This window comes from Zingiber officinale, chromosome 8A (genome assembly GCF_018446385.1).
Source record: "Zingiber officinale cultivar Zhangliang chromosome 8A, Zo_v1.1, whole genome shotgun sequence".
Classification (NCBI taxonomy): domain Eukaryota; kingdom Viridiplantae; phylum Streptophyta; class Magnoliopsida; order Zingiberales; family Zingiberaceae; genus Zingiber; species Zingiber officinale.
The window spans coordinates 2,705,536-2,722,464 of NC_056000.1; the positions used below are offsets into that span (position 1 = coordinate 2,705,536).

Sequence of the window (16,929 nt, forward strand, 5' to 3'; positions counted from 1 at the left end):
GATATAGCGGTGCTTCTCACAAATCATATTACACAAAGCAAAAAACAGTGAGAGTTTTTATTACTTATAGAGAAAAACAACATGCTTCCTTCACTCTAGAAGCCAAAATAGTTCGAGCTCAAGTTCATGGTCAACTTCAACTGCCACCTAAAGTTTCAGTTAAAAACTCAAGCAAAGCGAAGAACTAGCCAAGTTAATAGATGTCCAGTTACATTTAGCTAATGAGTATCATAATAATGCATTAAAGATTACTAAGATTTATGAAGATATGAAAAATAAAATTTAGTTACTCATCGAAGCATGTGAAGTTGATCTTGTACTCTCTCTTGGTACTGGAATATCCCTTGCGTTTCCTTGGACTGGAGTTGATTGACTTTGCTTCCTTTGATTATCGTACGCATGCTCTTAGTTTGGAAACTATGACAGTTTTTTCCCTCCTTTCACGAATACAGGATTAATCGAAAGCTGCAAAACAAAATTATATATATATATTGGATTTAGATCAATGACAGTGTATACAAGTTATGTTAGAAATTGACTAATTATATTATTAAATTACTTACATTTACGGTGACCGATGTGCCTTGTCCTCTAGTTTGCACACCGCCATGGAAGCATGACATTCTCACTTATATTCCAATAAATGAAATTTATAATTATAATAGAAATGAGATTTTAATTCTCCATGCAATTGATTAGACAATAGAATACAGTGCTAAAAAATATGAAAACAAATCTTATAAACTAGAGATAAAATCCTAAGATTCTCAAAAGTATTTACAGCATTCAACATGTTATAAAAAAGTAATCTTAAAAATGTCACAACAAAGCAATCTTTATATAGGAAAAATTGGAAAGTTTTTTCCTTTGCAATGGTTTAGAAGCCATTGTCACTCTTGTTTGGCTTTGTTGTGTTGGAGGCTCATTCACTCTCTCTCTTATTTCTTTTCATGTTCTTTTGTTATGTCCATTTCCTCCACATTTCCTGCACTTAGTATTTCTTTAGCTCCACGCAGATGTGTTCCATTAGACATTTCATCTCTTTCCCTCCTCAATTTAGTAGGTTTGTCCATTTTCTCTGTGTACATCGGAGGTAGTGGAAATGTCAATTCACATTTCGGCCATAAATCAGGACCAATAATGGGCAAAATAACATTCTCATAGCATCTCTTGTATGCCACGACCAACGCCGGTCATTATTCTAAGGGCTAGTAGCCACCCGTGATTTACCTCCTCCGTATTGTCCCTAAGATGAGTTGGCGGGGGCGCTGGGAGCGAACACAGTCGTCTTTTACTAACTTATATGCCTCAACCCCATAATAAGGACTAACATATTGCAATGGATCTTGATGTTTATACCAAAGAGCACACACCACATGTGGGCAAGGGATGCGAGTTAAGTCCCACTTTCTACAACTACAAGAGTTTGTGCTAAAGTCGATAGTGCTGACCAGAGGTCCCTCGATCTGAAAGTGCATAGAATTAGCTTGTAGTGGGCTATGTTGTGTTGCCTCTATATAGATCTTTGCCAAAATATTTCTAATTTTAGGGTAAATATCCTTGTCCCATTTCTTAACCTTCTCTCTGTTAAGCTGAAAACGTACAATCAACAAACTCCTTATATTTTCAAACATCGGAATTATAGGCTTCTCTCGAGCATCCAATATGAGGCTATTGAAACATTTACACATGTTATTCAAAAGCACGTCAGGAGAAGTGGTAAAAGGTAACTTAGATCAATGCTCTATTGATTTTTTTGGACAACCAATCATAAGTCTTCTAATCTATCCGTTTCATCTCATCCATCCTTTGTCGAAAATCAACAACTGTTGTTGCTTTTGTAGCTACCCAAAGTGCATTTTTAATAGATGTGCCTTTGAAATCATCTATTTTCATGTTAAAGTGTAAATGTCTAATAAAAATGATTTTCTGCATAAGGAAATAGACTTTCAAATGTTTGAATTAGACTTTTTTGTTTGTCTGATATGAAAGTCCAACCATCTTCATCGCCAAAGCCTATGTCAGAGTCCAATATCTATAAGAACCACATCCAAGTGTCCTTTGTCTCGATCTCTTTCCACCATCGCATAGCTAATGGGGAAGATATTATTGTTGGGATCTAGCCCAACCATCGTTAACAAATGCCCCCCATAAGAAATCTTCAGAAAACATCCATCAACACTTATTAAAGATCTACACACTTTCTTTAAACCTTTGCATGCAAAAAAAAAAAAAAAAGTGTACATGTGCTGAAATATCGAACCATCGTCATCCTCAATCAATTTTAAGATCACTGTGACATTTGGATCAACACTTTTCAACTAAGATAATAATTTCTAATCTTACTAAATTGTTGGGCAATGGTTCCCTGCACCAGCTCAAGAGCTTTCCTCTTAGCCAAAAAAGCATTTTTCCTTGAAATGCTTAATTTCAGGTTGGAGTAAACCTGGTCTTTGAATGGTATGACCCCCAACTTCAAGTTTACTTTAAACTTTTTGACAAGTTTTTCCCAATCAACTGGAACTTGCGATTTTATTACCGACATCCCAAACAACCATTGTGTTTTGATTTAAAAGTCTTTATCTGCCAACAGTTATCGCGACCCATTGGCGACACATGAATCACCTAATCACATCATTCATTTTTGCACCAACTCCTAAGCCTCTTCTTATCGACTTTAACGATTTGAATAGCTTTCCCTCATCTAATGCAATGACTTTCGATGGCAAATTTAACCTCATCTCTTGAGCTAAAAATCATTTCAACCTTCAAATCAAGATTCTTTGCATCCTTAATGGATCGAACAAGGAAAATTTCTGGAATTTTTATGAGCACGTGTAGATCACATGCCATTTCCATTTTATATTCACGGACCAATTAACAACGACATAGACATAAGTGGAAATGAAAATGTTTTAGGGACATAACTAGAAAAACTTGAAAATAAGGATATAAGAATATATTTCAATTTATTATTTTAGCAATAAGTTATTATATATTTATTTATTCGGCAAAAGATCCATCATTTTACACAAATAATTATATATATATATATATATATATATATATATATATATATATATATATATATGGCTTTAAGGAAGATCATGAGTTCTCTTGATGGCGAAACCTAACTAATTAATTTTTTCCTCGAGAAGGAAAGTAACCCCATTTAGGTCAAGTCGAAAACAAACTTTGTCATGCGATGGACAAGTTTAGGACCAAAACGGAATCTTTATCCAATCAATTGATAAAAGTCCAAGATCGAAGAAAATCACTTCAAAATGTGAAAAATCCACTAGGAATTTTTCAAAAACAATCTAAAGAAGGCAACAATTATCCTATGATCGATTCTATCCTTTGTACGTTATAGCCAACATAACAATACAATTAAAAGGAAATCAATTAAACTTAGAATTAAGTAACAGTCGATCGATCAACAATAATCCTTGCACCAATCACAAAATTCCTCCAGTTCAGCAAAATTGTCCGGCGTTCGACTGCTCTGCCTCTGCGCGCTTGGCTGGGCAAGGGAAAAGCAGTGATCGTCCACGTCCATCATGCCAACTTCAATATCCTCCTCCTCGATCTCTCCATAGCTACTGGGCTCGAAGAGCAGAGCCTGCTCCAGAATCGGGAACACCTCCGGCTCGATTATTAATGGGTGCTCGCCGATTCCTTCCGCAGGGACAGCATGATCATCAGATTGTTGTTGCTGCAGCTGGCTCAAGCTTCTCTGGAACAGATTCACGTCGGGCAGAGCGTGGCGAATTAGATATCCACAGTTGTCATGCAGTTGGATTTCATGGCTGTAGGATATCTGGTAGGGAAGGGGGAAGTCGTCGTTGACCTCCATTGTCAACGAGTAGTGGGTCAACGACACATTCATGGTCTCCTGCTGCTGCTGCTCTGTAATCAATGGAGTAGCAGGGGCCTCTCGCGGTCTGTCCTGATCCGCGAGACCGTTCTTGAGCTCGTGCCTCAAGACGGCGTGGAGGATCTCGATCTCCCTGGCCGTGATCTTGTCCTGCAGTCCCTTGCTCTTCTCCACCAGGCGTTGGATCTTGTCGACGTCGGGGATCAAGTGCTTGATGACGGCGATCAGCACGCTGACCTTCCACGCCTTCTTCAAGTCGTGCGGCTTCTTGTAGGGCGGCGGGGTGGGGTCCTTGGGCACCCCCGTCTCCGGCCACCACTGCTCCTCCATGGTCGGCCACCACGGCGGCCGCCTGCCCTTGTCGAGCGGGTACCGGCGCTGCGGCGGGTTGCAGTAGGGCATCAGCGCGGAGAGGAGCGAGCCCAGCGTGGTGTCCTGCAACTCCTGCAGCGCGGCGGGGACGGAGAAGTCGGCGCCGATCACCCTCCCGACGAAGTCGGGCCACTTCTCCTTCCGGTACTTGCCGATGGCGGCGGGGCTGCTCCGGTCGAATCGCACCGTCTCCTGCCACCAGGAGCGGAGGTTGTCGGAGGCGCCGCTCATGGGCTTGCCGCGGTTAGGGACGATGCCGTACACGAATGCTTGGGCGTGGCCGTTGTTTATCAGCCGGAGCATCTCCTCCAGGATCCGCTCCAGGATTTGCGCTAGCTTCTTCCGCCGCACCTGATCCTGCGCGTGATCGACCACGGCGGCGCGGCGGTCCGGGAGCTTCTCCGACCGTCGACGACGACGACGACCCTTGAGCTGTTTCAGGCGGCTGAGACCGTCCCAAATGCGCAGTCTCAGTCTCTCCTCATCGATCTCTGCGCCTTCTTCGTCCTGCCGCAGTGGCTCGAGGTCGAAGAAACTCGACGGCGGGGCACCGAGAAGCTCATCCAATTCATTGTTTCCATGGAATTCTTCAACTGCTCTGCTCGGCATCCTCAAAATCTACATAAAATAAAATGTAACAATTGCAGTGAAAGCAATACTTTAAACAAAAAAAAAACAAGAAAATAATTATCGATCGTGATAAAAATTTGAAAAGAAAATTAACCTTATCTTGGATTTAAAATGTTGTCTGCAAAGCAAAATGCTCAAAATCTTGGGCTGAAATGGAGATAGGAGACCAGGAATATTGTGTATCTTGAAATTTATATACTTGTGTTTCAATATTAATTATATTGATATGGAAAGAATTCAACAGCGTATTTTTTCTAGGATACACTTGTTGACTTTAATTTGTAAAATGACTGTCGTGCCCTCAATATTGATGATTGTCTTTTAACTTTTAGTTTCTTTTTATCATGAATATTCGGATTATTTATTTCTAACAAATTCTTTTAAAACTATTAAGAACCACTGAATAGCTTGTGCGCTAATTATTTTATTTTATTTTATTAATAAAAATGTCTGTTTTAATAAATGAACAATACAGGGCCATTCTCGACAATGACTATGGGAAATATTTTATTTAGATTTTCAGAATCTTGTTATCATTGAGAACTTCCATTAGTGTCTCTTTTATAATATATATATATATATATATAATAACCGTATATATTTTATTTATGCATGTACCAAACAAGACTATTCGCTGAGTCTAACTTATTTGGGCTATTCATACATCTCGCCACATATTTCCATGAGAATTTTTATACAATTTTTCGTCCATGAGAACTTATAAAGGACAAATATAATACCAAAAAAATAGTTTATTTTTATTTTCATATATCTATGAACATTTATAAAATATATCATGAAATTAACACAGCCGCTTGGCACAATGGCACTTATTTGGCATAATCATTATCATGGCGGTGGATAGAGGCAGCCACCTCCTTTGCCCATGAACGTAGCTGTTTCTTCATGTCAGTTCCAAAGACTGGAACACTGATCACCGAGAACCCTGATCTGCGTTCATTGCTCGACCTGACTTCCGAAAGATACGGCCTCCCTTTACCCTCCTCTTCCTCTCTGCAGCTTTCCTCGTCCATTGCCTCCGGTCTGTGTAGCCCTGGTATCATGCTCATGATCTCCAAGCTCAGTTCCTCCTTGCGGAACACAAAGCCCAGATCCATAAACCCTTTCACTTCATACTTCTCCAGCTCACTCAGGCTCTTCTGTCTCCTCAGTTCCTTCATCGCTCTCCCGTCCAAGTTGCAGCTCGAAGCAGGGCACGACTGCGCTTCTTGCGGGCTTAAACAAGGCTGGCCTGCAGCAACACTCAATTTTGCTGGCCTCCTGTTCTTAAATCTCGGCTGCAGATATGTATCAGTTTTCCTCTGTCAGTTAGTCTGTATCTTTTTAATTATAACGGGAGGATAATTATGAACAGTTAGTCATACCTTTTGTGGATTGCAGTTTGGAATTGGTTCCGGGGATGAGCATGTGATGAGGATGTTTGTCTGGAACCAGCTCTTATCCATGGCTTCCGGGAAGCAGAACGGGGTGCTTATGGAATCCATGAAGCTAATCGACTACAGTTCTGTACATGGCACAGGTATCAAAGAGGAATTTGCTTTATAAAAGCGTAGCAACTTTGTGGAGGATGTGGCTATTGACCAATTTTTCATGAGTCCCGAGTGGATAATGCTTAATTCAGCAAACGCATGGCTGAGCATTTTGAGATTTTCATGAAAGTAATAGCTAAATTTCCTCAGCCAGGAATCAGATCTTTTTCTTCACGTTTGGTAATTGCATTTAATACCGTGGATTTTAGAAAGATCAGTGTCAACCTTTTTTCTTGCCTTATCCACTTGGTTGGCTTGTCAAACGAGCAGAAAACATTTCTGAAAGATGAAAAATAATTGTGGCTGGCAGTGGCAGTTCATAAGGACCCTAGGAATTTTATTTAGTAATACACAACAAAATAGGGAAAACTCAGATTGATTTAAATTACTTTTTTTTTTCTTGAAGAGGAGGAAGATCATCACAAAATCGCCACAAAAATATATCTTATTCACATCATTGTTGATATATCTTTGTCAAAAATTATTTGGAATAATAATTGATGAAGTTAGCATGTCGAAGAGATTCACTGAGGATTTGGGAGTCTACTATTGGCAGCACAAACCCTTGAGCTCCAGTCCAACAATTCCTTGTTCGTGTCATCATCCTTGTGCACAACCACATCAATGAAACACAAACAGTCATTCTTTTCATTGGTTGCTATCTCAATTGCCTCCTTCAGCTCCTTCTCACTCTGAACCTGGAAGAAATTCCAAACTCTAAATTAATCATATTGTAAATTAGATTAGACCGTGAGTAATCAGTTTATGCCTTTGTTGTCCAGCATTTGCCTTCCCGATTGTGGATGGCATCGATCAGAGCAGTGTAGTTCCAGTTCTTGATGCCATTATATCGGCCATCATGTATCTCTCCTCCATTGTTTATGAGGAATATGATGCTCCTTTGCTCGCATCTGAGCATGGTAGAAACATCCTGAGCTGTCATCTAAATAGAACACACGAGATGATCAGACATGGCGATTTTTCTTGTCTGATGAAAATCAATGGTGTGTACCTGAAAGCCACCATCGCCGATGCAGGCAATGATACGTTTATCGTTTGCAGCTTGAGCATAGCCGAGCGTCGCGCCCACTGACCAGCCGATTGAGCCATACTGCATTTGGAATTCATATCTGCAGAGGCAGAAGCTAGCGATTATGATCAGAGTTTGAACAGAGAGGAGGACGTACTGAGAAGTTGGGTTCGAGCTGGTGTGGCTTCTCACCCACATCCCTCCGGCAACTTCAGCTTCTGGCAATTGAACCAAGAAACGCCGGTCTCCGCGATGACGGCCGTGTGGCTCGACAACATGTTCTGGATGTGCTTGAAGAGCACGTTGACCTTGAGAGGCTCGTCGGGCTGGGACTCTAGCACTTCGCCGGGGGGCGCGAGGGTCCGGCGGTAGTTGTCGTGGGCCATCGTGTTGGACGTGACCCGCTTGGCGAGCGCCCGGAGGAAATCCTCCATGAGAACGCACCCGAAGGCCGGGCCGTCGGCGAGCACCACCCGGTTAGGCTGCACGACGATGGCCTTCTCCTTCTTGAGGAGGAGGGAGTAGCCCACGGAGCTGTGGTCGTTGAAGATGGGCCCGACGAAGAGGTAAGCGTCGGCGGACTCCACGATTTCGGCGCAGCCGGCCGCGCTGACGCCGCCCCAGTAGGTGCCGACGAACCGCGGGTGGTTCTCGGGAACGAGCCCCTTCGCCGACGGCATCACCGCGATCGCGTAGCCGCACGCGTCGGCTAGTTCCACGAACGCCGAGCCGGCCTTGGCCACCCGGAGCTTTGGGCCCCCTATCATCACCGGCTTCGCGGCCTTGTTCAGGAACTCTACCGCGGCTTCCACGGCGGCCTCCAAATTCATTTGATTACTCAACCTACAGCACAAATTTTCTTCAAGAAATCGATGAAGAAACAGGGCGATCGAGGAACAGAGAGAAGGCATGAGGATCCTAACTTGGGAGAGAGGAAGAAGGGAACTGGATCGCCGCTAAAAGTGGGATGTGGAATTCCCGATAGATTGCAGCTGACGCTGATGTAGACGGGTTTGCTTTCCTTCAAGGCGGTGGAAATGGCGGTGTCCAAGAGCTGTTGCGCGTCCTCGAGATTGTTCACCACCGCCTGGAAGCAAGTGACTGTTTGGAAGCAGCGGATTTCCTGGGAGAAGTCCGGGAGGCCGATCGTGTGGTGGAGGATGCGGTTGGTGCCGTAGTCGTTGGAGTTGGGCCCGCCGACGATGCAGATCAGCGGGAGGCTCTCGCTGTAGGCGCCGGCGATGGCGTTGAGGACGCTGAGGCCGCCGACGGTGAAGGTGACGACGCAGGCCCCGACTCCGCGGCAGCGGGCGTAGCCATCGGCCGCATAGCCGGCGTTGATCTCGTTGCAGCAGCCGATGACGCGCAGCGCGGGCTCCGCTATGAGGTGGTCTAGGAGGGTGAGATTGAAGTCGCCGGGGACGGCGAAGACGTCGCCGACGCCCACCTGGACGAGGCGGCGGGCAATGTAGCGGCCGAGGGTGGAGTCCGGGGAGCAGGCGCCGCCGCCGCCGGGGGCGACGGTGTGGCAGGCGGCCCAGGGGAGCCCGCCCATGACGCTGCACATTGGCCGCGCCACTCCGTCGACGCTTCCCACCTTCGTCTCCATCGATTGATCTGGAAATTGGAGTGCAAAACAATCGATTTTATATAGCGGAGCACATCCATCGGGGGTAACATTACCGAATTCGAAGGCAATTGTAGATCATGGCAGCGTGCGATGCCGATGTAAATGGACTCTCCGTGGCGATCCCTCCCTCCAATTCGTTTGTCCATCCATGACTGGTCGCTCAGGTGCTCAGGTCATCCGCATACATACACCGCATCAAAGTCCAAGCAACCGACCCTAAATATACAAGAAAAAGAAATTTTGGCATTAGTATTTTTGATATTAAAAGAAACTTTTTACTTGTAATTATTCTATAAAAAAATTAATGACGATTATGCAAGAAAACCACTCATTTTCGACATCTCAAGAGAAGAGACGCAGTTGAAAAACTACTTTAAACATGGTAACAAGTTTTGACATTGGGAAAATAGCACCATTAAACCTGATTTTGATTATGGAACCAATTCCTATAATTGTAAAACCATGTCAGAAATTTAGATATTTCCACTTTGTCTGTAATAAGAAACCATGAGATTTATATTTTAAAGAGATTTCAGTTTGAGAGATTTCAAGAACTATCTCACTGAAAGGTTCTACATCTGTCCTTCTCAATGCAAAATGCCAAAATCGTTCTCACTTCTCAGAACGTGGAGTGTGAATTAAAGCTAAGTTTGAATTGTAACTGAGATAGTTATGCAAGTTCTTACCTCGTCAATTGTACCAAGCCTTCACGACTTGTTATTCTTCACTGCTATTTCAGTTGCACTTGTTGTTCTTGGTATTTTAACTTATGGCCTGGCAAGAACCACATTGAACACGTCACATGGTTTTAACAGCAATTGCCTCAGTAAAGCTTCAATACCGCTGAGGAACACGGAATATTATTTATAGGAAAACAAAACATGATTACTGTAAACATATTTACATATTTGTTTTCGTACAAAACTAGTCTACTAAAGCATTAGAGCATCTCAGAGATATTTGAAGATATCCCCCACTTTCAAATATCCCCTATTGAAGGGAATATTTGATGGTTGATGTGGAAGTGAGACTCACAAATACTTGGGAGAAATATCCCAAGTTATTGTGGATGCTCTTAGTTGCTAGTAGTTTGCATTCTGAAGAGTTCACCACCATCATCATCACGGTGGCAGAGGCATCTGGCCTCGACACTGTGGTGCTTAAACTAAACTGCATGAATATTGATTATATTATATGACCTCATTTTCAGAGGTTTAGTCTACTTGGACGAAAACTAAACAGGAATCATCTGCGAAATGTTGAGTTGATCGATAACAGCAGTGTTCAATCTCAGAATTCAAGAGCCCACCAATTTCCTACTGCAGGCCTCTACTTCTCTGCAGCATTTGCAAGTTTCTTTTGTTTATACCACATCTGAATGTTGAACTAGCAATGTCAACTTTGGGATCTGACAATGAACTGGATACTTGACCTTCCTGTCTACCTTTACTTTTCAAGTATTTTGCAGTCTGAGTCTGGACTGGTTTGTCACAAAGTGCAGATATTAGTAAGGCTGCCAGTGTCATTGTTTACCAAAAATATCTCAAGTTATAATGTAGATGATAACTGGATTGAAATCTAAGTTCAAATAGCAATAATGAATGGGCTAAATATAAACCGAATTGCATAAACATAGACAATTTCTATAGTGACATAACACTTTTGGTATAATTCCAAACAGTTTGCTGTAAATTCTACATTTCTATTGTCGTGTTGGGTGGCAGTATCAATCAAACCTAACCTTATTTGGCATGTCGTTCAGCAGACTGGTTAGCATAGTCAAAACATAGAGATGAGATATGGGGAGCCTTATGAGATTGTCATGTGAACCTTTGTTAATGTCTACAAGCAATTAGGAGTTGATAAAATGAGACAACATTGTGCCAAAGAAAACTTTAGATAATGTAACAAAAATAATAATAAAATGAAATATTATCAGTCGTATAGCTTTGCATAGAACTAAATGGTGAGAAAAACTATGCAGTTCACATCAAGTAGTTGGGACTACTTAGCTTGATGATGATGATAACTAGAATATATTTTCCCAACATCTTTAATAAATGTTCCCTCATCATCCTCTCACATTGGAAAACAATTCGACCTAGGAAAATGAGCTGATAGATGCTAAACTAGCATATCAAATGCTTATCCACAAAACTATTCGATAGTAAACCAAGTGGCATTAACATCTTGTGTTTGAACTATTTAGCTATGAATTACCATGAAACGGCATTGAAAAATGCAAAAAGATGAGGCCAAAGTATGACCTCCACATTATTTTTAGCATGAGAAATACAACTAGCTACAAGAGAATATTGTCTTCCTCATATTCTGGATTTTCTGGTTTCCTTTGATATACCTATCCCATTTTTACTGATAAACTCCTTTAATCAAATTTCCATTTCATATATTTTCACAATGCTAATGCATGTGCACAAATATATTGGCCAGTGTCTAGTTTGAATTTCCCAGAGAAATCCACTATCTTCGTATAACATGATTATATCTATATTGAAATCATTGCCATAAACTGCTGGACACTCTTTTCATTAAGGATAAAAGGGAAAAAAATATTTTAATGGTTATTTTAACCTTGCCCTGCTTTATGCTTTTGAACTAACTCAACACAAAACATTTCCTTCCTATGATAGTCAATGCCAAGTGACTGACCAATTCTAAAGCATATTACCTACTGTCTTACTTAAAGTGCATGCAATGGCATTCCTAGTAATCGTGATTCTAGAAGTCCAATAACACATTTATTAAGATCAACTTCCAGACAATCCTTTTCATTTGAATTATAAACATTTAGTAATTGAGGAATGACAACAATATGTTATCTCTATCAAACTAGCCCATATCTAATCAAACAAGATACCAGAACGTTCTGAAGTTAATGATGTTGCCATGTCTCTGAGTTTTTCTATATTCTTGAGAGTTATATGCTTGTTCATGGAAGGCATGACATCTTCTCTATGTTCAATCTTGTTACCCTGGATACATTGAAGGGCCTTTTCAAAACCCTACAAAGTTACATAAAGAAAAGCTAAAAAGAAGAATCATCATAATTACGAAATTTGGTTACTGAACATTTATTGTTAAGCTTTCGTCAAAGAAAATTTTACAAAGATACAAATATATAGAAGTTGAACAGTAGGAGAAAAGAAAAGTATAACTAAGAATTAACAAGATTCACCAACAAGAAACTGGTTAACTTGAAATTCTATATTTTCGAACTGAAATTGAACTTGAATGTCCAAATGTTACTTGTTGGAGATTGAGGAGGCAGGATCTCCTGGACCACTTTTTGTGGTCCAGGGGATGTGTCACTCATATTTGCGGTCGAATCGTGGCCGCGATCCGGCCGCAAATGGTTGCGATCCCTTCTTGGGTCATCGTCTTCTCTATGTTCAATCTTGTTACCCTGGATACATTGAAGGGCCTTTTCAAAACCCTACAAAGTTACATAAAGAAAAGCTAAAAAGAAGAATCATCACAATTACGAAATTTGGTTACTGAACATTTATTGTTAAGCTTTCGTCAAAGAAAATTTTACAAAGATACAAATATATAGAAGTTGAACAGTAGGAGAAAAGAAAAGTATAACTAAGAATTAACAAGATTCACCAACAAGAAACTGGTTATCATCCCACACAAAAAAAAGGTCCCAGAGATCTCATCTTCGAGATTGAGCCAACAATGTTTTTATTGCACTGTTGTATTTGAGATATGACCAAAAGGTAAAGTTGTTGACATGTGACCAAAAGGTCATGAGTTCGAATCCTGGAAACAGCCTCTTGCAAAAAGCAGGGTAAGGTTGCGTACAATGGATCCTTCCCCGGGACCCCGCATGGTGGGAGCTTCGTGCACCGGGCTGCCCTTTTTTGTTGTATTTGAGATATGACTCATAACACTGTAATTGAAAAGATTCACACATTGTACCATATAATTACATCTGTTTGTTAATCCAAAGAATTCTTGAGTAAGCTTATAATGTTTGTTTAGTTTAACTTTTTATAGCTGTGTTGGCATGTAATGAATCCAATAGATAAACACATGACATGAAAAGTTTTCTAAAGAACAACCATTCTATCAAAGAAAGAACAAATTAATCAAATAACAAACCAAGTTAATCACTGGTGGAAAGACACAAGCAAATTGCACTTACCTGTATGGCAATTGGATAAAATCCATTATCAAGTGAATCCTTAGCGAAAGTTAACCATTCATCATATGAAACTTCTAGACCTTGAACTTTAACACAATTTGATTCTCGCAAGATCAAGGCTTCATATTTTAGTGCTAAGCAACTCTACAAAAGAACATTGCTAATACATGTTACAAGCTACATAAATATGGCTAACCTTGGCAGATGAATCCCAAATAAGAATAAGAATCATTAATGTTCAGTTCAAATTCTTCAATCAGACATGAATAATTAAATAAATCAGACAACAAAATAATAATAAAAAAATGTGTTGAATTTGTTCCATTGGATTTCTATCATCTACCCTGTGTAACTTATATAGCCTCCTCCTAACATGGGCATAGCTAATAGCTGCTTGTTGTGTAACAATTCTCCAATTCCTTTATGGCATTCACAGTTGTAGCTTCATTAACTGCTTATATTGATTGCATAATTTGATGATATAAATATCCCATCACAATTTTTTCTACCACATGTGCCCTAATATATTGCAATGAGACATCCACAATCACAAGAAAGAGAAACAAGACCTCTCACTTAAGCTGTTATGGATATATTCTCCATGTGGACTAGGCTTGAGAAGGATGAATCAATCAACCAAATGGACTTAGCAAAAAGAAAGATTAATCAATCAACCACATAGACTTGGCTCACAAGGAATCAACCAATTAATTATAAATAAATCCTAATCATTTAATCATGATTGGATTTTTAGTTAACACTAGGTTATGTAAATTGGAGTAAGTTATTTTACTAGCTCTCAATGTAATTCTACAAATAGACAAGCAATGATAATGAAAAAGGGCAAAAACGAATAACCGAGAGGTATCTATGTTTTTCTCAATGCTTGATCAAACAAATAAAAAAAAAAACTAAAGAGGAAGGCTCACTTCACCATCGCCGATGAGAGCAAAAGCTCCAACGAAGAACTGAACGATCCTGAGCTTCTTCTCCACGGTCATGCCCGAGGCTCCTCCCATCACCGACGATGCTTCGGATAGCAGAAGGCCCCGCAGAGCCGCTCTACTCACGAGAAGAGATTCAACATCGCGCGCAACCAGAATCGACTCCAAAATACGAAGCGTTGTGCCGTCAAATCTAGCGGATGGATCAAGATCAAAAGGCGGCAGGGAAGAAGAGACACAGAGACGGAGATAGAGATGGTGCGCGATCTCGTACCTGCGTTGCTGGAGATGAGAGCGAAAAAGGGCGACGGCCTCGGAGATCGACCGAGACATTTGAACTGGCCGCGGCGACGGAGAAGAATAACGGCGTCAATTTGCTGCACTGCTCTGTTTTATAGGGCGACGAAGGAAACGCGCACATACCTTCGCTTGTTAAACACAGTGGCTAAGCTCGTTGTCTTCTTCTATGCAAAAATAAATAAATAAATAACTGGACAAAAGTTCGAAGAAAATTGTCTAACGTACAATAAAAAATACCACTATTTGTCTAACGTAGAATAAAAAATACCACTATTTTTCTCCGGTGACGTTTCGTTTAGAGGTTTGACAATGAGAGAATCAATTCATTCCCAAATTTTATGTTTGGTTGATGGAAATAGAATCAAAATTTTGGAATGAAATCTAAAAATTTAGATATGAATGAAACTCACCCCCTCTCTTGGTTTTTGATGGAATGAGAATAAAAATTAAATCTTGGACGAAAATACCCTTAGTATATTTGTTCAATTTTTTTTCCATTTCACTCTCTCTTATTGGTCTCTCTCATCATACTTTCTCTCTCCTCATTCTATTATCACATTTTCTCTCGAACATACTTTCTCTCTCCTTATTCTCTCTCATCACACATTCTCTAGCATTTTCTCTCTGTATTCTCTCTCATCACACACACACTCTCTCATATTTTCTCTTTTTTCATTCTCTCCTCATTTTTTTCATCATACTTTCTCTCTCATCATTATTTCTCTCTCTTCAATCTCTCTTACCATGTTCTCTCTCCATATTTCATCTCATTACATTTTCTCTCTTTTCATTTTCTTCCATCACACTCTCTCATCACACATACTCTCTCTCATTATTTTCTCTCTCTTCATTCTCTCCTTATTTTTTCATCATACTTTCTCTCTCCTCAATCTCTCTTACTATGCTCTCTCTCTCTCTCCATATTTTCTCTTATCACATTTTCTCTCTCTTCATTCTCTTTCATCACCCTCTCTCTCCTCATTTTATCTCATCACACTTTCCCTCTCTTCATTTTTTCTCATCACACATTCTCTCTCATCACATTTTCTCACCATACTTTCTCTTCTTAATCTCTTATTTTCTTTCATCACACTTTCTCTCTCTATATTTTTTTCCATCATTTTTTATCTCTCACCACACTTTCTCTCTCATCGTACTTTTTCTTTTCTCAATCTTTCCTATCATGCTGTCCCTCCTTATTTTCTCTCATCACACTTTCCCTTTTTTCATTTTTTCCAATCACACTTTCTCTCTTATCATTCTCTCTCATCATATATTTATCTTACATTCAACTTTATCTTCCATCTAATTTTTTCTCTTATTTACCTCTAAGGATAAAAAAAGAAATTTAAGTTCATTCTGATTGAAAATATTCAACTAACCAAACATTAATTTTAAGAATGATACCTAAATTTATACTCATTCTTATTTCATAATACTATGATACTCATTCTCATTTTGATTCTGAGGAGAGAACCTAACGCTACCTTAAAATGAGGGCATACATTTATTATTTTAAAACAGCTTCTCAAAGCAATCACAAAACTATCCTACTTATCCGGTCAAGGGACGGATTTACCACAAAACGTCAACAGATACTGCAGTTAATGTAGTGGATTTTGATTAACCTTACGCTGAAACCGCTTTTGCGGGGCGACTTAGGGCAGGGCCGGCTCTAAAGTTTGAAGGTCCAGTGTAAAAAAAACAATAAACAAGTGGGCCTCATCTTTTTAATCTAATTTTTAGCATCTTAAAAAATTATATGAAAAAAAAAGGTTCCACCGTAGGTGAGGTCATGCCCGGGTTAAGTTCTATAACTAGGGTCTAATAAAATTAAGGTCTCTTTGTTCATTATTTTAAGCCATTAATATTGCAATTGCCTAGAGCCCTAATAAAATTAGGTCATTATGATTATAAATCTTTGTTTATTATTTTAAACTATTAAGGTTGCAATTGCATCACGCGGACATGAATAAAGAAAACAAATATTTTAAAAAAATAAATAGAAAATAGAAGAGTTCATATTCCAAATTCCAAATGAACAAGTTTAAAATTAAAAAGGATCTTTTTATTTCTTGACAAATAAGGGGTGAAAAATTAATAAATTTTTTTTCTGATTCTTATTTTATTATAAGATTATAAGATGATCCACATATGTTTGGTAAAAATGGTGCTTCCCTATTTACATAATTACATTTTCCATTGGGGCCATTATGGTTACAAATATTTATTTATTATTTTTATAAAATATTTAATTGTCAATCCATTCACGTTGCATGCAGATTGCATACATGGAATGCTGCTTCGATTGCTGCCCCATTTACACCTTTTACCTATATTTTTAATGACTACAATTTAATTACACATTTATTTTTTTCCACCATATTTTGTAATTAGATTACACTCATTTATAGGACCAATTACCTTA

The 16,929-nt window shown here is 39.7% G+C and overlaps 3 protein-coding genes across 14 annotated transcripts; all 3 read right to left on the reverse strand.

Annotated features, from left to right (window-relative positions):
* Positions 1-5,599: 5,599 nt before the first annotated feature.
* LOC122011892 lies at positions 5,600-6,682 on the reverse strand. The gene is made up of 2 exons (XM_042568325.1): positions 6,265-6,682; positions 5,600-6,177 (listed from the first exon to the last, which is right to left on the reverse strand). The coding sequence occupies exons 1-2, from the start codon at positions 6,382-6,384 to the stop codon at positions 5,710-5,712; spliced, it is 588 nt and encodes a 195-aa protein (XP_042424259.1). The 5' UTR covers positions 6,385-6,682; the 3' UTR covers positions 5,600-5,709.
* Positions 6,683-6,856: 174 nt separating this feature from the next.
* On the reverse strand, positions 6,857-9,284 carry LOC122011889 (pyruvate decarboxylase 1-like). Its single transcript, XM_042568312.1, has 6 exons — positions 9,143-9,284; positions 8,383-9,076; positions 7,652-8,302; positions 7,442-7,559; positions 7,199-7,372; positions 6,857-7,127 (listed from the first exon to the last, which is right to left on the reverse strand). The coding sequence occupies exons 2-6, from the start codon at positions 9,066-9,068 to the stop codon at positions 6,954-6,956; spliced, it is 1,803 nt and encodes a 600-aa protein (XP_042424246.1). The 5' UTR covers positions 9,069-9,076; positions 9,143-9,284; the 3' UTR covers positions 6,857-6,953.
* LOC122011890 (protein DOUBLE-STRAND BREAK FORMATION-like) lies at positions 9,169-14,633 on the reverse strand. 12 transcript variants are annotated; one of them, XR_006120055.1, is made up of 7 exons: positions 14,476-14,633; positions 14,187-14,394; positions 13,258-13,401; positions 12,357-12,543; positions 10,399-10,569; positions 9,776-9,863; positions 9,259-9,305 (listed from the first exon to the last, which is right to left on the reverse strand). XR_006120055.1 is itself a non-coding variant. In XM_042568321.1 (6 exons), the coding sequence occupies exons 1-5, from the start codon at positions 14,532-14,534 to the stop codon at positions 9,820-9,822; spliced, it is 600 nt and encodes a 199-aa protein (XP_042424255.1). In that variant the 5' UTR covers positions 14,535-14,633; the 3' UTR covers positions 9,169-9,305; positions 9,776-9,819. The 12 variants fall into 12 exon arrangements, 11 of the variants coding, with proteins under 11 accessions (XP_042424255.1, XP_042424252.1, XP_042424256.1 ...); XM_042568321.1 differs by lacking the exons at positions 10,399-10,569; positions 12,357-12,543 and adding an exon at positions 11,968-12,112 and having other exon boundaries at positions 9,169-9,305; XM_042568318.1 differs by lacking the exon at positions 10,399-10,569 and having other exon boundaries at positions 9,169-9,305.
* Positions 14,634-16,929: the final 2,296 nt, after the last annotated feature.

Coding starts and splice junctions, on each gene's coding strand:
- LOC122011889 (XM_042568312.1), bottom strand. CDS start 9,068: ATGGAGACGAAGGTGGGAAGCGTCGACGGAGTGGCGCGGCCAATGTGC. Junction 8,303..8,382: donor CCCTTCTTCCTCTCTCCCAA/GTTAGGATCCTC, acceptor TTTGTGCTGTAG/GTTGAGTAATCAAATGAATT. Junction 7,560..7,651: donor AAGTTGCCGGAGGGATGTGG/GTGAGAAGCCAC, acceptor CTGCCTCTGCAG/ATATGAATTCCAAATGCAGT.
- LOC122011890 (XM_042568313.1), bottom strand. CDS start 14,534: ATGTCTCGGTCGATCTCCGAGGCCGTCGCCCTTTTTCGCTCTCATCTC. Junction 13,402..14,186: donor CTCTCATCGGCGATGGTGAA/GTGAGCCTTCCT, acceptor GTTCTTTTGTAG/AGTTGCTTAGCACTAAAATA. Junction 10,570..12,356: donor GCCTCCTCAATCTCCAACAA/GTAACATTTGGA, acceptor GTGACAAACCAG/TCCAGACTCAGACTGCAAAA.
- LOC122011892 (XM_042568325.1), bottom strand. CDS start 6,384: ATGGATTCCATAAGCACCCCGTTCTGCTTCCCGGAAGCCATGGATAAG. Junction 6,178..6,264: donor CAAACTGCAATCCACAAAAG/GTATGACTAACT, acceptor ACATATCTGCAG/CCGAGATTTAAGAACAGGAG.